Source organism: Mustelus asterias, chromosome 1 (genome assembly GCF_964213995.1).
Source record: "Mustelus asterias chromosome 1, sMusAst1.hap1.1, whole genome shotgun sequence".
Taxonomy (NCBI): domain Eukaryota; kingdom Metazoa; phylum Chordata; class Chondrichthyes; order Carcharhiniformes; family Triakidae; genus Mustelus; species Mustelus asterias.
Genome location: NC_135801.1, coordinates 132131414 through 132152874, shown reverse-complemented (window position 1 = coordinate 132152874; position 21461 = coordinate 132131414). Strand labels below are relative to the sequence as shown.

Here is a 21461-nt window from a genome sequence, read left to right as displayed (position 1 = left end):
CATTATGACAGAGAAGACTTATGAAAAGTCTCTGTGGCATAGCTCTGAATAGAGCTCCTGCTTGAGCATTCTTGAGTTGGACAATCTTGACAACTTCCCATCCATCTCAGTTGATGCAATTTTATCATGACCTCAAAACTTCGCATTTATGCATCTTGAAGGATCTTCATTCTTTTGTCCTCTGACAGAAGGACCTTGCAAATCAAAGATAGTGTTGATGTCAAGCCTTGATGTGGTGTCCATATGTTGTCCAAACTTCAGCAGAGGTGTGAGGAAAAAAAGCACTGTCCAAGAGACTGGGGTTTCATGTCATGTGATAAAAAATTCTCAAAAACTTCCTAATTTATCATAGGCTGAACTATTCCATGGTGTACTTTTTCATCAATTTCAATCTGTTGGGATAGATAATTTCCAGGTTATGGAAAGTGACAGGCATTTTCCATCATTGCCCCCTAACAGCACTGTTCTAACAATTCACAGAGGTGACTCAGCACCACCTTCTCAGGCATAGGCCTGACAAATGTTACCCTTGACAGTGTCACCGACATCTCAAAAACAAGCATGAAAAATGTCCAGGACCATCAGGGTGGATGGCAGCTACTGAAACCGTGCCTCCCATTCTTGTCCCAGGCCCTCCCCTTCTCCACCCTCATCATGAATGGAAATTGTCAACAGAGAGCATCATGTCCTCACTGCACATAAATGGCCATTCGTCACAATCACTGGCTCAACACCTTGGACCGAGCACCTCTTCCCTAATCACACTGGGGGCAAGGAGAAGGTCCATCAAGAAACTTTTCGGTTGACGCGGCCCCACTCACCATCAGGGAGAAAACCTGGCGGAAAACTTCCCTTTGGGCTTAGGGTTGAATTTGCACTGAGTACAGGGCCATTGAACATCTCCCCTGGAGAAAACCCGGTACCTCTCACACTGACCCCCCCCATACAGCACCTGCTTTGGCTTTCACCTCCTTGGTGCTCGGTTTGAGAGCGGTTGGCCGCGGGCTCTGATTTTCCCCCGCAGGCTGGGCTGTCCCTGGGTGGTGCTGCTGCTGCCGGGAGGCGGACGCCGCCGCGACCAGCACCGCCTCGGCTCGCTGCCTCCTCTTCTTTCCCCCCATCCAGACCCCCCGCGAGGCGCTTCAGACCGTTACTCCCGGCCGCTCGTGCTCCCAACTGCTGACAGCGCACTGCCCATGCGTCAACACCCCAACCCGGGGGTCACTCTGCCGGAAATGACATCACAGTCAACGGGAACGTTGATACACGCGCGGAATTCCCCGGAAGTGTTGCTCTGATTGGCTGATGTATGTTACATTTTGCTGCAAAAGGCCATTCAGCCCCTCGGTGCTGTTGAGTATGGTCAAAAAAAAAGTCTGGTCCGCATGAGCCTCCTACCACACTCCTTGGTCTCACCCAGCAGCATAACTTTCTAATCGCTTCTCCTTCTTCAACTTAAAAAAGTTTATTTATTAGTGTCACAAGGAAGGCTTACATTAACACTGCAATGAAGTTACTGTGAAATTCCCCTAGTCACCACACTCCGACATCTGTTCGGGTCAATGCACCTAACCAGCTCATCTTTCAGGCAGCAGGAGAAAGCCCACACAGACACCAAGAGAATGTGCAAATTCCACACAGACAGTGACCCAAGCCATGAATCGAACCTGGTCCTTGGCACTGTGAGGCAGCAGTGCTAACCACTGTGCCACCATTTCTCTTCACTAAGCCTTCAGCTCTTTCCCCATACATGTTTTAATTATGCTATTTCCCTCAACTGCTTCATGTTGGAATTGATTTGATTTGATTTATTATATTGTTGCAGTTACATGTTAAGTTTAGAGGATTTTCGCAGTAACTTCAATGCAGTGTTAATATAAGCCTACTTGTGACACTAATAAATCGATTTGTTGCCACACTCCGGCCGGCATCTGTTCAGGTACACTGAGGGAGAATTTAGCATAGCCAATGCACCCAACCAGCACGTCTTTCAGATTGTGGGAGGAAGCGTAAGATTCCAGAAGAAATCCATGCAGACATAGGGAGAACATGCAGACTCCACACAGACAGTGACCCAAGGCTGGAATTTAACTGGGGGCCCTGGCGCTGTGAGGCAGTAGTGCTGATCGCTGTGTCACCATGCCACCTTCTAGAATCATAGAATCTCTACAGTACAGGAGGAGGCCATTCGTCCCATCAAGGCAGTCTCACCTTACATCTTGAATATAGTTCTTTTGCTCTACTGATAGAACAAGCCTGTTGTAATGTCAGGAGCTGAGTGGCCCTGACAGAACCCAAATTGTGAGTGAGCAGGTTAAGTAATTGATCTTTCTCCACACCGTAGCTATGACTGTAACACTACATTCTGCACTCTGTCCTTTCCTTCTCTATGAACGGTATGCTTTGTCTATATAGCATGCAAGAAACAATAATTTTCACGGTAATACATGTGACAATAATCAAATCAAATCCAAGTAAATGCCACTTGATAGAAATATCAATCACATCTTCCAAAATCTTGCTGACAATTGAGAGTAGACTGGTGGCGTGGTAATTGGATGGACTGATTTTGTCTTGCTTTTGGTGGACATTACCTACCTGGCCAACGTTCCACTTGCTCAGCTAAATGCCAATGTTGTAGCTGTCCTGGGACAGTTTGGGTATGGGCAATGCTAGTTGTGGAGTACAAATCTTAATAGCTACAGTGAGGAAATTGTCATAGCCCATAGCCTTTGCTGTATAAGTTCCTTCAGCCATTTCTTAATATCATGGGAAGTGATTAGAATTGGCTGAAGCCTCGAACCTATGTTGCTGGAGGTCTGACTCAGAGGTATCAATCGATCATCCACTCGGTATTTCTGGCTGAAGAGGTTTACGAGTGCTATGACCTTGTCTTTTGCACAGACATGCGAGACTCCACCATCATGAGAATGGGAAGGTTTGTTTAGCCTCTTTCTTCAGTTAGTTGTTGAATTGTTCACTACCATTCATGGTTTGATGTGGCAGGATTGTCAAGCTCTGATCTGATGCATTAGTTGTGTTCTTGTGTATTGCATGCTGCTTCCACTGTTTAACATTCATATTGTAGCTTCACCTGGTTGGAACTTCATTTTTGGATGCTCCTGGAATGGTCTTCTACTTTGCCATTTAACTAATATTGGCCTTGATGGTGATAGTAGAATGGGGATATGCCAGACCATGAGGTTACAGATGTGATTGAATCTGTTGATGTCCCACGGTGCTTCATGGATGCCCAATTTTGAACTGCTAGATCCGCTCTAAAGGAACCTGTCCCATTCAGCACATCGATGGAACACAACAAAATGGAGGGTGTCATCAAAGTGGAGGCTTTGTCTCCATGAGGACTTTGCGGTGGTCACTCCTAATATTGTTATGGAGAAATGCAACCACGACAATTGGATCAGCAAGGTCAAGCAAGATTTTTCCTCTGGTTTCCTCAATCCCTGCCACTGGTGTAGTTCACATTATGACTGGTGTAGTTAGGCAGATATGTCCTTTAGATGTCGGTTAGCAATGCAGCTATTGAGCCACTCTTGGTGATCAGCATTGAAGTCCCTCATCTGTGCCATTGCTGCCTCAATTCTTCTTCCAGATAGTGCTCAATATGGAGGAGTGCTGATTCATCAACTGAACTGGCGGTGGGGGCTGGAGGATGTCAGTACATGGTAATCAGCAGGAGGTTTCCTTACCAATGTTTGAACTGAGGCAATGAGATTTCATGAGACCCAGAGACAATATTAAGGACTCCCAGGACAACTCCCCACTCTCAACTTTATACCACTGTGCTGTCACCTCTCGTTGGTCTGTATTGTAGGTGAGACATGACATACCCAGGGATGCTGTCTGAGAAATGGACTGTGAGATATTATTTGGTATGTATGACTATGTCAGGCTGTTGTTTGACTAGTCTCTGGGACAGCTCTCCCAGTTTTGGCATCATCCTCAGATGTTAGTGAAGAAGACTTTGCAGGGTCAATGGGTGTATCTTTGTCATTTCTAGTGCCGAGGTTATTACCAGATGGTCTGTCCGGTTTTATTTATTTTTGCTTTTTCTCAGCGATTTAGTTCAACCGAGTGCCTTGCTCTGCCACTTCAGACAGCACTTAATAATCAAACAGGATGCTTTTTATCTGAATTCACATGATCGGAGAGGGTTGGCAGATTTCCTTCCCTGGAGGACATTAGTGAACCACTTGTCTTTATATGACAATCAATATCTTGCTGATCATCTTAACTGATTGTATTTTTTTATTCTATATTTATTAATAAATTGAATTTAAATTCCATCAGCTGTGGTTGGATTTGAACTTAAGTTTCCAGAAAATTCATCTGGGCTTCTGAATTACTGGTCCATTATAACATGACCACAACACGAGCATGCCCTAATTTTCGGTGTGACACAAATGGAAACATCTCTACATCTAGCCGATTAATCTCCTTTATAAACCATCAGTCACCTCTCAGCATTCTCTTTTCTACAGAAAATAGTCCCAATGTATTTTCCCTGATAGTTATTGATTCTCAGTTTGTTATCATCCATGTAAATCCTATTTCTGCCTTCTCCAGCATCTCCACTATATTAGCCTTTCCATGTGTGTCACATTGTATGAGGACTTTCCTGTCAATAGTCCTAAATATGTCTTTTAGGATAAAAGCAAATTACTGCAGATGCTGGAATCTGAAACAGAGTTGAAATGTTGGCTCTAATCTCTCTCCACAGATGCTGTCAGACCTGAGATTTTCCAGCATTCTCGGGTGGCACGGTGTCACAGTGGTTAGCACTGCTGCCTCAGAATGCCAGGGACCCAGGTTCAATTCCCAGTTTGGGTCTGTATGGAGTCTGCATATTCTTCTCGTGTCTACGTGCGTTTCCTCCGGGTGTTCTGGTTTCCTCCCACAGTCCAAAAGTTGGTTGGTGTATTGGCCATGCTAAATTCTCCCTCATTGTACCCGAACAGGCGCTGGAGTGTGGTGACTCAGGGATTTTCACAGTAACTTCATTGCAGTGTTAATGTAAGCCTATTTGTCACACTAATAAATAAACTTAAACTGTTTTTGTATGTCCTTTGGGGCCTGAAACTGTACTCCTCAGTGCCAATTAGGCAATTTAATTTGATTTTCAAAATGTTTCTATACCATTATATTTTTGTATGCCCTGAGAAAATCAACAAAAGGAATAAGATCACCTCTTTCACATGTCTCCAGATCTCAGTTGACTCTGAGAATCATGGAATTCCTCAGTGCAGAAGGAGGCCATTCAGCCCATCAAGCCTGCACTGACAACAATCCCACCCAAGCCCTATTCCTGGAACTCCAATATTCACCCCGCTAATCCCCCAACACTAAGGGACAATAGTGGATGGCCAATCAACCTAACCCGCATATCTTTGGATTGTGGGAGGAAACCGGAGCACCCGGAGGAAATCCATGCAGACATGGGGAGAACATGCAAACTCCACACAATCACCCTAGGCCAGAAATGAACCCAGGGCCCTGGAGCTGTGAGGCAGCAGTGCTAACTATTGTGCCACTGTGCTGCAAACTCTCAATGGCCTGCAAGCCACTTCAGTTCCAGTAAAGGTAAGCACAGACTACAAAGGTACAGAATTCCAATACCATCTATTTCTTCAAAAATAAAATACTGCAGATACTGGAAATCTGATCCAGCTTAAAGGTAATTAGGGATGAGCAAAAAATGCTGGTCTTACCAATGAGCCCACATTCAAGGAAAGAATAAAAATAATTACTCTGGATCTTTCATGTATTCAATATTCAGGAACTCCATCACTTGAGAAATATTTAATTACAGATCTTCACCTCCATGTGAAGTTGCATACATTTCAAAGTTCTGATTTTCAGATATGAAAGAAATGTTTGTGTCACAAAATAGGGAACTCATGTTGGGTTTTTTAAAATAAAAAGACCACCAACAGCCTTCAGAGGACAATTGTGGATCACTTCCAAAATGATCAAACAATCCATCTTGAATTCACATAAATAACTCAGATTTGAAGTTACCTTCACCGGAGTTTAATTTCGTAGATGGTCACAATATTATGTGCCTGAAGTTTTCTATATAGGATCTTGTTAATATGGTAAATTTTTAAAAAATCATTTATAGGATGTGGGCTTTGCGGGCTGGTCCAGCATTTATTACCCATCCCTAGTTGCCCATGACAAGGTGGTAGTGAGCTGCCTTCTTGAACTGCTACTGTCCTTGAGGTGTCGGTAGATCCACAGTGCTATTAGGAAGGGTGTTCCAGGATTTTGACCCAGCAACAGTGACTTGTGATATATTTCCAAGTCAGGATGGTGAGTGACTTGGAGGGGAACTTCTAGGTGGTGGTGGTGTTTCCAGGTATCTGCTGCCCTTGATCTTAAAGATGACAGCGGTTGTGAGTTTGGAAGGTGCTGCTTCAGTGCATCTTGTAGATGGTACACATGGCTGCCACTGTTCGTTGTGGTAGAGGGATTGAATGTTTATAAAAGGGGTACCAGGCGGCATGATGGCACAGTGGTTAGCTCTGCTCCCTCCTAGTGCCAGGGACTTGGGTTTGGTTTCAGCCTGGGGTTTGTCTGTGTGGAGTTTGCACATTCTCCCTGTGTCTGCTTGGGCTTTTGCTGACTCCTGCCACGGTCCAGCAGGTTTGGTGGATTGGCTATGCTAAATTGCCCTTCGTTTGTGTATGAGTGCGGCTATGTTTGATATGATGGAAAGCCCCTCAAACTCTGAGCCCCTGGTGATAGACCAGCAACCTGTTCCAGGAATAATTAGCTATAGAAACAGACAAAAGGCTGACCTGTGCGCCATCAGGATGTGGAAAGATTGAGAGAGAGTGAAGGGGGATCCGTCACGTGGACTGCTTTGTCACAGATAATGTTGGGTTTCTTGAGTATTGTTGGAGTTGAGCTAATCCAGGCAAGTGAGAGTATTTCATCACACTTGTGTGTTATTAGCAATACGTGGGCAATATTTTTATCTTTACTGCACGGGCTGTCTGATTTTAATTCCTATTATTTCGATGCATTAAGAAGTGTACAATTATAACATACAGTGATCCACTCAATCAGATTATCATGCAGACTTGAGGACAGAGATTTACTCCAGCCAAAAGAGAAAACGCTGGAAAATCTCAGCAGGTTTGGCAGCATCTGGAAGGATAAAAAAGAGTTGACGTTAAGTGTCATCTGGACTCGAAATGTCAGCTCTTTTCTCTCCTTACAGATGCTGCCAGACCTGCTGAGATTTTCCAGCATTTTCTCTTTTGGTTTCAGATTCCAGCATCCGCAGTAATTTGCTTTTACCCCGAGATGTAATCCAGGATTGGTACTGTTCCCAAAAACAATTGTTTAATTCTCTGGGAGAAGAAGATCAGCAAGAGTGATTTTCAACTGTGGAATGCGGCCCACAACGAATGACATTGCAGGGGAGTGATTTTCACTGAATGGCATTTGGAAGATTTGAGAGGATGTTGATCTGTACTGACTCTTCATTTTGAACTGAGCAGGGGAATCGCGCTCCGCGCAGTTTGACTGTTTGCGGCCGCCGTTCACTCACTCGAGGCATTGCGGGTAGTTGAGGAAAGATGGCGGACGCGTTCGGCGATGATCTGTTCAGCGTGTTCGAGGATGAATCGTCCAAAAAGGCTAAAGGAGGCGATGGTGGCGGCGGGGTGAAAATAGGGTGAGGAAGACTGGTATCAATGTTAAAGCAAACCCGGGAGGGCCGGTGGCAGAGCTCCCCTGGCGCGCCGCTTGCTGCTCTCAGGATGGGTGGTGACGGAGGACATGATGTGGAGATGCCGGCGTTGGACTGGGGTAAACACAGTAAGAAGTCTCAACACACCAGGTTAAAGTCCAACAGGCTTATTTGGTAGTGGCTTGTGCTACCAAATAAACCTGTTGGATTTTAACCTGGTGTTGTGACTTCTTATGGTGATGGGGGAGTCAGAGGGAGAATCAGGGCCATTCCCGCTCACTGGAGAGCAGTCCAGTCAGTCCCATTCCTCAACTCCATCCATGCAGCCCTGTGCACATTTATTTCCCGCAAGTGTCCAATGCAGTTTCCTTTTTGAAACCACTTGGATCGCCTCTGAGGGTCTTTGAGGGGGGCCTGGAATAGGGGAGATTTACCAGAATGGTTGAGGGAATTTGGCTACAAGGTTAGTCTGGGGAAGCTGGGATTTTTATTCCTTGGGGCAAAGGAGATTGGGAGGTGATTTGATAAGGATGACAAGGAAAAACTGTCCATTTGCGGATAGAATGACATGGGGACATGGGTTAAGGTTTGGGGCAAGAGGTGCAGGAAACAACTAATTGTAAATGATTTGGAGCATGCAGTGGGATTGGGATTTCTAGATGGATGTGAGGTCCCATGTGTTAGCACAGAAAGAAATTGACAACAGAGTTATAGAACATAGAACATTACAGCGCAGAACAGGCCCTTCGGCCCACGATGTTGCACCGACCAGTTAAAAAAAAAACTGTGACCCTCCAACCTAAACCAATTTCTTTTCGTCCATGAACCTATCTACGGATCTCTTAAACGCCCCCAAACTAGGCGCATTTACTACTGATGCTGGCAGGGCATTCCAATCCCTCACCACCCTCTGGGTAAAGAACCTACCCCTGACATCGGTTCTATAACTACCCCCCCTCAATTTAAAGCCATGCCCCCTCGTGCTGGATTTCTCCATCAGAGGAAAAAGGCTATCACTATCCACCCTATCTAAACCTCTAATCATCTTATATGTTTCAATAAGATCCCCTCTTAGCCGCCGCCTTTCCAGCGAAAACAATCCCAAATCCCTCAGCCTCTCCTCATAGGATCTCCCCTCCATACCAGGCAACATCCTGGTAAACCTCCTCTGCACCCTCTCCAAAGCCTCCACATCCTTCCTGTAATGTGGGGACCAGAACTGCACACAGTACTCCAAGTGCGGCCGCACCAGAGTTGTGTACAGTTGCAAACATGTATGGTATTACAAACAGGAACGTGAGGAAAAAATGTTTGGTTTATGCAGCAAGTGGTTAGCATCTGGAATGTACTGCCTGAGAGTTTGGTGGAGAAAGATCCAATTCTGATTTTCCAAGAGGATTTGGATAAGTTCCTGAAAGGAAATATATTTCTAGGCGAAGGGGATAGAAATTTTTGGGAGAGATAATGGAGATTAGATGCGCTGAATGGCCTCCTCCTCTGCTGAAACTGCCCTGTGATTCTACAACTACTCAAAATGGAAGACAGTTGCATGTTCCAGTGAATGGGCTGAAATACTTGTGACCATTATTCATCAGTACTTGGTGGTCAAAGCCATATCTGAACCTGTACTTTCCCACCTCACACATTCACCTGTCTAAAAGAAAGAACCTGGTTATTTTACTCTGCTCCCAAGTTCCCAGTCAGTAAAACAAATCATAATAGCCTGACTGCCAACAGTTTCAAATTAGTTAACTTAGACCAGAACAAAATTCTATTCTCTGCATTTTTTTGCTCTACTATTTTAGTCCTGTACCATGTGATGTATTTATTTAATTGACCCACCAGCTGTACTGTTTGAATTAACATTAAAGTGGCACAGTTACTTGGATTTATGCAGTATCTTGATTGTGGAAGTAGTTCCAAGCTGATTCATGGGAAGGAAATGAATATTTCGCACCAGAGGGATTAGGAGAGGTGCTGAAAAAGAGGATAAAGAGACTGAAAGGTATATCGAGTCATACAGAAATGGGCCCTTCAGCCATCATGTCTGTGCGAGCCATCAAGCTCCTATCTATTCTAATTCCATTTTCCAGCACTTGGTCCGGAGTCTTGTATGCAGTGGTGTTTTAAATACTTATCTAAATGCTTCTTAAATAGAAACAGAAACTAGAAGCAGAAGGCAATTCAGCCCTTTGAGTCTGTCCCACCATTCAGTTTGATCATGGCTGATCAAATTCCTGATTCCCCCCTTCCCCCCAATATCCCTTGATCCCTTTAGTCCCAAGAGCTATATCTAATTTCTTCTTGAACTCAGACATCATTTTGGCCTCAACTACTTTCCGTGGTAGTGAGTTCCACATACTCTCCATTCTCTGGATGAAGAAATCCTCACCTCAGTTCCAAAAGGTTTACCCCTATCCTCAAACTATGACCCCTAGTTCTGGACTCCCCCGCCATTGGGAGCATTCTTTCTGAATCTACCCTGTCTAACCCTGTTAGAAGTTTCTGTGAGATCCCCTCTCACTCTTCGAAACTCCAATGTCTATAATCCTAACCAACTTCGCGTCTCCTCATATGACAGACTCGCCATCCTAGGAATCAGTCTGGCAAACCTTCATAGAACATAGAACATTACAGCGCAGAACAGGCCCTTCGGCCCACGATGTTGCACCGACCAGTTAAAAAAAAAACTGTGACCCTCCAACCTAAACCAATTTCTTTTCGTCCATGAACCTATCTACGGATCTCTTAAACGCCCCCAAACTAGGCGCATTTACTACTGATGCTGGCAGGGCATTCCAATCCCTCACCACCCTCTGGGTAAAGAACCTACCCCTGACATCGGTTCTATAACTACCCCCCCTCAATTTAAAGCCATGCCCCCTCGTGCTGGATTTCTCCATCAGAGGAAAAAGGCTATCACTATCCACCCTATCTAAACCTCTAATCATCTTATATGTTTCAATAAGATCCCCTCTTAGCCGCCGCCTTTCCAGCGAAAACAATCCCAAATCCCTCAGCCTCTCCTCATAGGATCTCCCCTCCATACCAGGCAACATCCTGGTAAACCTCCTCTGCACCCTCTCCAAAGCCTCCACATCCTTCCTGTAATGTGGGGACCAGAACTGCACACAGTACTCCAAGTGCGGCCGCACCAGAGTTGTGTACAGTTGCAACATAACGCTACGACTCCTAAATTCAATCCCCCTACCAATAAACGCCAAGACACCATATGCCTTCTTAACAACCTTATCTACTTGATTCCCAACTTTCAGGGATCTATGCACACATACACCTAGATCCCTCTGCTCCTCCACACTATTCAAAGTCCTCCCGTTAGCCCTATACTCAACACATCTGTTATTCCTACCAAAGTGAATTACCTCACACTTCTCCGCATTAAACTCCATCCGCCACCTCTCGGCCCAACTTTGCAACCTGTCTAAGTCTTCCTGCAAACTACGACACCCTTCCTCACTGTCTACCACACCACCGACTTTGGTGTCATCAGCAAATTTGCTAATCCACCCAACTATACCCTCATCCAGATCATTAATAAATATTACAAACAGCAGTGGCCCCAAAACAGATCCCTGAGGTACACCACTTGTAACCGCACTCCATGATGAATATTTACTATCAACCACCACCCTCTGTTTCCTATCCGCTAGCCAATTCCTGATCCAATTTCCTAGATCACTATATCCCTTCTATAGCAAGGACATCCTTCTTCAGATAAGGACATCAAAACTCGTCCCCAAGGATTCTCTCACAACTAGATTGCCAACTAATCCTTTCTCATTGCACAACACCCAGTCCAAGAAGGCCTACTCCCTTATTGGTTCCTCAACGTATAGCTCCAGAAAACCATCCTGTATGCACTCCAGAAATTCCTCTTCTATGACTAATTTGATTCTCCCAATCTATATGCAGATTAAAGTTGCCCATAATCACAGGTGTTCCTTTAACACATGCATCTCTGATCTCTTGTCTAACGCTTTTCCTGACATCATGACAGTTTGGTAGCCTGTATACCACTCCCACCAATGTATTTTGCCCCTTGTTGTTTCTTAACTCAACCCATATAGATTCCACATAATCTTTGCTAATATCTTTTCTCAACATCATATCAATATCATCTTTGATCAACAATGCAACTCCATCACCTTTTCCTTTCCGTCTGTCCTTCCTAAACACTGAATAGCCCTCATTGCTTAGTTCCCATCCTTGGTCATCTTGGAGCCACGTCTCCGTAATACCAACTATATCATACCCTTTTACATCTATCTGTGTAACTAATTCATCCATTTTGTTTTGAATGTTCCGAGTATTCAGGTACAAAACCTTAAGGTGATCGCTTTTAACATTTCTTTTTCCCTTTCCTACTGTTTTTTACTCTGTCTTTATCTGACTCTGTCATGAGGTTTTCTGCCTCTTGGACAGCACAGTGGTTAGTACTGCTGCCTCTCAGTGCCAGGGTCCCAGGTTCGATTCCCGGCTTGGGTCACTGTCTGCGTGGAGTCTGCACGTTCTCCCTGTATCTGCATTGGTTTCCTCCCATAGTCCAAAGATGTGCAGATTAGGCACATTGACCATGCTAAATTCACTGAACAGGTGCCAAAGTGTGGCGACTAGGAGATTTTCACAGTAACTTAATTGCAGTGTTAATTAAGCCGACTTGTGATAATAAATAAACTTTTAAAAAACTACCATGTTTTCAGACAGAGAGTTCCAGATTCTCAGCATTCTCTTAGTGAAAAAGTTTTCCCTCAAATGCCCTCTAAATCTCTTGTTCATTAGTTTAAATCTAAGCCCCCTGTTTATGGACCTCTCTACTCAGGGGAGCGTTTCTCTCTATCTACCCTATCTGTGTCCATCATCATTTTGTACACCTCAATCAGGTTCCCCCTTCCAGCTTCTCTGGTCTAAGGAAAACAGCCTCAGCCTTTCTAGTACATTCATATCCTTCATCTAGTGTAGCAGCCAGAACTGCCCACGGTACTCTCGTTGTGGCCTAATGAACATTTTATACAGCTCTATCATAACCTCCTTGCATTTACATTCCTTTGCTTTGTTAGTCCTCTCAAAATGAATCACCAAAATGCATAGGGAAATTCAGAGTAGAGCCACTGTGTGGGGATGAAAACAGAAGTAATGGTTGGTTACTGTTGGATAATCGTGCAACCAGGTGAATATAGTCTCATAGAACTGGAGAGCAAGGGTAGAGGAGAGACGTAGTGGGAGGACGGTATGGTCAAATATGCTGCAAGTGGCAGAAAGGTGGATGAGAAGAGATAATTGCTGATAAAGCCTTTTGTGACATTAATTATCAAGATTGTGATGTTGTAGGAGTGGCTGGAAGCTGATGGGCGGAAATCAAATAGGTTTGAAAAAGTGGGGCACGTCTGGCATGGGTTATAGTCTAGGATCTTGGAGAGAAAAAAGATTGGTGATGGCATCTTGCTTTGCAATTGCAGTGGAGCCGAGGGATGATTTCCTTTTGATGGGGTGATGATGGCAATTTTGAAAGGATGACAAAATGCCCAAGTCTCTGGAACGTTTATAATTGCGAATATGGTGGGGGGTCAAGAAGGAAAGCCATATTCAACTAGAATAGAGTGATGCAGGCAAAAGAGTGCATCTCTTTAATTTTGGAGATGGCATGTGACAGAACTGAGGCAATGAGTCCTCAGCTGAGAGAAGGGGAGAATCCACCAGCCACTTGTCACAATTCCTGTCGTGGCTGATAACTTTTAAAAAGATTTTTGAGTTCCCATTGACCCACTTCGCAGAATTGTTACGGTTCAGGAGGAGGCCATTTGGCTCATCATTTTTACACCGGCTCACTCGGAGAATTTCACTCTAACTTCATTGCAGTGTTAATGTACGCCTGACTTGTGACTGATAAATAAACTTTACTTTTACTTTGAATGAGCATGATGACTTAGTGCCATTCCCCTGCCTTTGTCCTGTACCCCTGCACGTTGTTTCTTTTAAATAATCATCGAATGTCCTCCTGATGCCTCAGTTGGCCCTGCCGCCACCATGCAGGCAATGCGTACCAGATCCAAAACACTTCTTGTCTGCAGAAGTTTTTTCTCACATCACATTTGCTTCTTTTGCAAATCATTTTAAATCTGTGCCCTCTCATTCTTGATCCTTTTACGAGTGGGAGCAGTTTCTCCCTATCTACACTCCACCTCATCTCTTTCAAATTTCCTATTAGCCGCCTTCTCTTCAAGGAGAACATTCCCAACTTCTCCGATCTATCCTCAACTGAAGTTTCTCATCCTTGGAAGCATTCTTGTAAACCTCTTCTGTCTTCTTTCCAATGCATTCACATCCTTCCTGGCACCCAGAACTGCACACAATACTCCAGCTGAGGTCTTGGATTAGTTGAGCATGTTCTCCTTGTACTCAGTGCCCCTTTTAATAAAGTCTGGGCTGCGTTTCATTCAGGCCCAGCGATTTATCTATTTTCAATGTTGCTGAAGTCCTGAATATTTCCTCTCACTATGTTTATTCCAGACACTATGTTCTTCCTCTTGCACTACAATGCCTGCAGCATTGCCCTCTCTCTCGTGAAGCAAGAGGCAAGGTTTTCATCAAGAATCACACCCACATTTTCCACCTCCACACACGCGTAATCATTTTCGTCTCCAATCAGCCCCGCTGTTTCCTTAGTTATTTTCTTGCTCTTTATGTATTTCTAAAACATTTTTGGATTTTCCTTAATTTTATTTGCCAATCGTTTTTCATGTCCTCTCTTTGTCTTGCTGATTTCATGTTTATTTTAATTTCTGCACATGCACCTGTATTATTACTTTTCATTTCAAGTACCTACAATGAGAAGACTGTAAAGCTAGCAAATTAACAATTACTATTGATTTTGGTTCAGGTGGAACAATGATGAATCTTGCACAGTTTTAGCAAGAGTAGTGATGGATTAACACAAAGGCCCAATGGCATCATTCACTTGCACCTAATTCCCTAGAACTTTCACACTAAGACAAACCCAATGCCCTAGATGTACTGCTTGAATTGTGCAAGTCTCCTGGAAATTTTATGCCTTTTTTGGTTCCTGCCTAGCTGAACTTCAGCTGTCCTGATGAAGAGTGAGCTCTTTGCATCATTGGATGCATGCATGTCTACCGCTGCTTCCCAAAGGATAGAAATTTAAATATTTAAGGAGCAGTAAAGGGAAAATCTCAACTTGTGACATGTAAATTATACCTCGTAGGTTTCTAACACGTCTAGAATCCCTCTTGAGCACTTTGCAAACCAGATGTGTTGCTGCGCTGGATTTTCACTCTGTTGTAGAAACTAGGTGGTGTGTGACTGCTATGCTCAGTGAGTCACCCTGCTTTGCTTCAATGTCAAGACAGGACCTTCTTTCTGTGTTTGATTAGCTTTGGCAAAAAACAATAATTGCTTCTCATGTTTACCTTCTGCTGTCAAAATTTGCACAGTACTTTCTGTAATGTGTAGAGGAATGATAAGATTCAACTGGGTTCAGGTGCTGTTCTGTGCTTTTTAACTGAAGTTGTTACAAGACTGTATTAATATGCCAGGTTGAATAGCTTTTTATGTGACAAGCATCAAGTATCGTGATTTTTTTCTTGCCTTGCGGGATTAATGGAATTCCTTTTGCTCATTACAAACACTGATATTCAAAATGTTTCGTATCCATCAAGGAAATCATACTGTCAGCTTTTTAAGAACTCAATCGCTTAAATATTGCGTAGATTAAAACCGAATTATTTTTAAAATGTTGATGACTTTTTAATATTTGTCTCTTGTAGGAAGACCGTTGCTGGAGTTGCTGAAGGAGCTAATGCAGTTTCCTCTGTGAAGAACAAGCGTGAAGTAGAGTCTGACAATCCAGATGATGTATTGTTTGGAAAAAAACCCAAACTTGAGGTTGTGTCCACTGAGGAAATTAAGTAAGCATTTCTTTACAAATCACAGCATGCCTGAAACAAAACAAATAACTGCAGTTAACAATATTCAAAGCAAAATATTCGGCACAACACACACATTCTTCTAAATGGTTTCTAATTGTTAAACATGCTTAGCTTTAACTTAGTGAATTTCATTTGTTTTCCTGTGAAAACTAAAACCGAGTGACTCCATGATTATAAAGGCAAAATACTGCAGTTGCTGGAATCTGAAACAAGAAGAGAAAATGCTGGAAAAACTCAGCAGGTCTGGAGAGAGAATAGAACCAATGTTTCGAGACAGGATGACCCTTCGTCAGCTCTGACGAAGGGCCATCCTGACACAAAATGATGGCTCTATTCTCCACAGATGCTGTCAGACCTGCTGAGTTCTTTCAGCATTTTCAGTTTTTGTTTTAACTCCATGATGAGTTGCTTTTAAATTTGTCAGCTTTTCCAATTCCATTTTGAAATGGTTCCAGATGTTGGAATGGGTGGTGATGGCGGACCAGGTGGATTTTTTCTTTAATTTTTCATGGGAAGTGGGCATCGGTGGCAAGGCGAGCATTTGCTGCCCTTGAACTGAGTGGCTTGCTCGATCGTTTCAAACAGCAGTTAAGAGTCAACCACATTGCTGTAGTTCTGGATTCTCATCTAGGCCAGGCCAAATAAAGATGGCAGATTTCCTTCCCTAAAGTACATTAGTCAACCCAAGAGGTTGTTATGACGATCAATGACAGTTTTGTCACCGCCATTATTGAGATTAGCTTTATATTCAAGATTCATTAACTGAATTCAAATTTCCACCAGCTGCCATAATGAGATTTTACCCCACATCCGCAGAGCATTAGTCTGGACCTATGGATTACTAGTCTGTTTCCATCACCACAGTCTCCCCTGAATGACCCATGGGCTGCTTAAATCCCCAGTGTATCACTTGCTACCTTTTTTTTAACTGCCATCCACATGGCTCATGTGAGAGCACAAAATAAGTTTGCATTCTGATCTTTGTGCTGCACATCTGAGAATAGTTTGTACATGTGTTAATATGTAACCATAGCAAAATGCTGCATTTAACAGCACTCTACTTATGGCTACTCATATTGTGCCAGATTGAACAATACCATTCTCATTGACTGTGTGTCAGAATACTAGTACAGCACTGGCCTTGACATGGCAAAGCTGATCCCTGAAAATCAGCAGAAGCATGTTAAGTTTTCGGAATTGATTTCACAATTTTTTTCATATGGAGGAGATTGTATCTCTTGATACTGAAGACAGTTGCAATAGATTTATCAGTCATCTTAGGCTGAGTTTTTGTTTTGAACATTTCTGTAAGTCGTTCATGTCTTAAACATTTGCAGAAAGGTTTAGAACCATAAACTCGTCCCTAAGTTTGGATAAAGCTATTGGTTGCATTTTTGGCATGGAGGAAATGTGCTGTTTATGCGCAGAAAACTTGACTTTTGTAATGGTACTACTGCTGCCTTTCTGAAGCTGCATGCCTCAGCATGTTAACACCGGTTATCCGACAGAAATCCAGCACCAAGGAACATTGTTTTGTACGGTGTTTGTGTTTATTAAAAAAAAGACAACCAGTCGAGAATGAAGAGACTTTTTACCCCTCCCATCCTTCATCTGCGCAGCAAAAAATATAGAAATAAATACAACCTAGAGAGCAACAACTCAGGTTGAAAGATTCTGCATAAAGGTTAGATTCATGGCCCAAGTCAAGGTCAGGTGTAAACTACATGCCATCCAATATCTTGTGCTTGTTAAAAATAATCATAAACTAAGTGAAAAACAGCTTTCATACAATTGGATGTATATTTGGTGGACTAGTGCATTCAGTTTTTAAAAATTAAGAGTAGAAACTTAAGTATATCTGCTAACCTCTGCTCATTATCCACTCCATCTGACGAAGGAGCAGTGCTCCGAAAGCTAATGGTATTTGCTACCAAATAAACCTGTTGGACTTTAACCTGGTGTTGTTAAAACTCTTACTGTGTTCACCCCAGTCCAACGCCGGCATCTTCACATCATTATTGTAGGGTCAGGGAAACATGTTTTGGGATGCATTTACTCCACTGTGTTAAATGATAATCTTCTGCAACAACATTTGTGACATTTTAGCACATGCATGGAAGAGTTGGGTCTTTGTACATGGTGGGACATAATCAGTCACGGCTAGAAAATATATTTTAACATGAACAGAACTCAAGAGATATTAGTTGTCTACTGCAAAAGCTTATCATTGGTAATTATGAAAGCACAAATACTGAAATAATCTACATCTTTAATAGCTTGTTTTTAAAGTTGATTTGACTATTTCACTTAGCACATTGGTGTTAAATTTTTATGTAATGACATTTAATTGTAACATTTGGGTGCAGCATGCCTGTTAACGTTTTGGTAACTTAGTCTTGCAGACTTGATGCCCAAAGTGAAGGTGGAACAAGTTGATACAATAGAGGGATGTAACCATGAGGTGAGTGGCCTAAAATAATTGGTTTCTTCTTTGTTCTCAACTTTGATTATTGGGGTGAAATTAACTTGATAAAACACTCAATATAATTATTAAATACTTGTGAAAGGTATATGTGGCCATCTTTTTTATTTATTCATTCATAGAATGTGGTCTTCATTGGCTAGGCCCGCATTTATTGCCCATCTCTAATTGTCCTCGAGATGATGATAGTGTGCTGTCTTCTTGAACCATTACAGTCCATGTGGCAATACTCTCAGTGCTGTGAGGAAGGGAGTTCCAGGAATTTGACCCACCAACAGTGAAGGAACAATGATCTAATTCCAAGTCAGGATGGTGTGTGACTTGGAGGGGACCTTCCAGGTGGTGGTGTTCCCATGTGTCTGCTGCCTTTATTCTTCTAGGACTTTACTGTATATTCTTGACTAAAAGAAAGTTGCTAAATTACATATTGTATATTTTTATTTTCCCATGCCATTAATACCAAACACCATTCCTTGACACAGACTCCCAAGAGTCTAAAATTTCCCTTTGCGTGTCGGATACAATTTAAAGCAACAGTATATTGCAGTCCTTGTTAGACAGTGAACTATGATTCGTACATTGAGATTGTTTAGAACTTGCATTAAGATACTGAGTTATATAGAAACATAGAAAACAAGAACAGGCCATTTGGCCCTTTGAGCTTACTCTGTCATACATCATGCAACTCAATAACTTGTTCCTGTTTTCCCCCCATATCCATTGACATATAGCCCCAGGAGCTATATCTAACTCCTTCTTGAAAACATACAATGCTTTGGCCTAAACTGCTTCCTATGGTCGTGAATTCCGCAGGCTCACCGTTCCCTGGATGGAGAAATTTCTCCTCATCTCAGTCCTCAATGGTTTACCCCTTATCTTTAGAGTGCGACCCCTGGTTCTGGACTTCTCTGCCATCGGGGGCATCTTCCTGCATCTACTGTTTAGTCCTGTTGGAATTTTGTAGGTTTCTATGAGATTCCCCCGTCATTCTTCTTAACTCCAGCGAATATAATCCTAACTGATACAATCTGTAATGTAAATATTTAAATGTCCAAATGCATTTTGCATGTTAAGGTCTAAATTTTACATCATTTTGTTCAAACTTGACTTTTTGTACTTGTTACTGATACAAATGTAGAGAAGATACTGATATAATATTGTGCTATTAGCGTAAGGAACCAGCTGGTATGGTTGGGGTTGACAATCAGCAGCAATAGCTTACATTTATATAATACCCTGAACAAAGAAAAATGTCCTATGGCACTTCACAGGGTCATAATCGGACAAAAATGAATGCCTAACCAAATAAGCAACTATTCAGAGGGATGAATAAACAGAGAGATGACTAAACACTTTGTCAAATAGATTGTCTCTCAGGAGCCTCTTTAAATGAGGGGGAGGCGCAGGGGTCCCATCACAGAATTTGAAAGAATAGTGCTGCTACTACTGTTGGGGTGCTGCAGTCAGAGAAACAGATCCATATGAGGAGGATGTGTTTGGCTGGAGAAGGTTACAGAAATAGGGAGTGGCAAAATCACAAATGAAGTTCCAAGAATGAGAATTTGAAGTTTGAGATGTTGGGAGACTGAGAGCCATTCAGGGCACCTTTTATGGGAGAGACCCCGTTGTGCAGTATTTTTCATGGGACTGTTGCCTTTTGTGGAGTGGTCATTCTCAGTTTGATAGTTTCCAGCCAACACTGCACCAGTTTTCTGACGCTACAAAGAGGTGTAAATTCAATCCAGCATGATGTGAGTGCTGTATCTTGGTGGGAAGATAACAAGAATGATCATTTCAAACGAAAGATGAAGGGCAGTGAAACAAGATGAAATACTCAAAGGAGAAGATGCTAGAGTCGGGAGGAGTGGTGGGGACAGATCAAAGTGAGATTTGATGTTGAGGCGTTAAAACTCCATCTCACAATTTGGTGGGATAGATAGATGATGGGGAGTGGTTGCAGGGACTTCAGTAAGTCAGCCAACTGTGAGCTAAGTTTCTGTCAAAACCAGGGCGCATGCAAATATTTTAATTAAGGCTGTGTTTGCCTTGTGAAATAGAGAGATGAAGGTTTCATGGATGGTTGACCATGAACCAACAAAGATTAATTTGGGGGTCCAGCAGAGGTGAGTAGTAGTGACTCCGATGCTCATCAAAAAACCAGGGGTTCAGCAGTGATTTGATTTGATTTATTATTGTCACATGTATTGTTTCTTGTGTGCTATACTGACAAAGCATACCGTTCATAGAGAAGGAAATGAAAGAGTGCAGAATGTAGTATTATAGTCATAGCTAGGGTGTAGAGAAAGATCAACTTAATGCAAGGTAGGTCCATTGAAACCTTCAGATTGACAGTGTTGGAGCCGGGCACAGTTAAAGATTAATTCATAAGATTTGTGTAGATTAGGAAGCAGCAGTAAGAAGATGCAGTCAAACTAATGGTGGCTAAGCAGTTCTGAAAAGTGAGTGGAGTCAGTAGGTGCAGGAAAATACGATCATTCAGCAATGGAGTAGAATAGAAATCAGCAAGAGCAGCAAAGTGAAAAATTCCCAGCAAAAAAACAGAAAAGTAAGGACAGAGGAATAATCAACTATCACTGGCGTTTGAGAACTATATATTTTTGGTTACTTAATTGTTAGAAAGAATATTACTACTTTGGAGAGAGCTGTATGATAAAATATTACTCCTTCATAAATGTTAGACACTTCTCTATTGCTGTACTTGTATCTTAGGTCCTAGTGAATTTTGCAATATACCATTCGATCAAACAAAATGGGCAGATGTTTTTCAACCTATCTCACTTTGAATTTTTTTAACTATTTTTATTCAGATTTAAATGTTTTAATCTTGTGCACTGAGCTTTGAAGTGGGCCTTGATAATTTCCACTTTGGAATTACAATAATTAATTTAATGCTTATTTGCCTAATTTCAGGTGGCCATTCCAATGTGCGATGAATATCAGCAACTAAAACCCCGAGCTGGAAAAGCAGCAAAGGTATAGTCTGCATCAACTTTCTACATGCTTGTTAATCTACTCTAATAGAGATGAGGATTTGTGCTGCTGTCTATAGAAGCCATTTTGTCACTTCAGTAACCTGTCTTGACGTGAATGTAACGAGGGATTAACTCACTATGAAATTCTTTATCTGCATGTATGTATTGCACAATTGGGGAGTTAAGGAGGAAATTATGCCCTGATACTCTAAACTGTTGGATCTTCTGAAAGAGATTTCTCCACATAGGTAAATTTGCTTAAAGTTTAAAAATAGCAATTTCTTGCTTTTAATATCTTCAGA

At 42.5% G+C, this 21461-nt stretch overlaps 2 protein-coding genes across 5 annotated transcripts in view; one reads left to right on the top strand and one right to left on the bottom strand.

The window, feature by feature from the left end:
- Positions 1-1213, bottom strand: part of dhx29 (DEAH (Asp-Glu-Ala-His) box polypeptide 29) — an 89265-nt gene extending 88052 nt beyond the window's left edge. For 3 of the 4 annotated variants that reach the window (XM_078219190.1, XM_078219197.1, XM_078219182.1), the window contains exon 1: positions 953-1205. In XM_078219190.1, coding sequence (XP_078075316.1) covers positions 953-1121 — 169 coding nt within the window. In that variant the 5' untranslated portion in view covers positions 1122-1205. Of the gene's footprint in view, positions 1-952 lie in introns of all 4 variants that reach the window. The other variant, XM_078219204.1, reaches the window with a different exon arrangement.
- Positions 1214-7586: 6373 nt separating this feature from the next.
- mtrex (Mtr4 exosome RNA helicase) overlaps positions 7587-21461 on the top strand; it is a 77758-nt gene continuing 63883 nt past the window's right edge. Inside the window, exons 1-4 of the mRNA XM_078239818.1 lie at positions 7587-7705; positions 15523-15663; positions 18079-18145; positions 21098-21160. Coding sequence (XP_078095944.1) covers positions 7608-7705; positions 15523-15663; positions 18079-18145; positions 21098-21160 — 369 coding nt within the window. The 5' untranslated portion in view covers positions 7587-7607. The remainder of the gene's footprint in view (positions 7706-15522; positions 15664-18078; positions 18146-21097; positions 21161-21461) is intronic.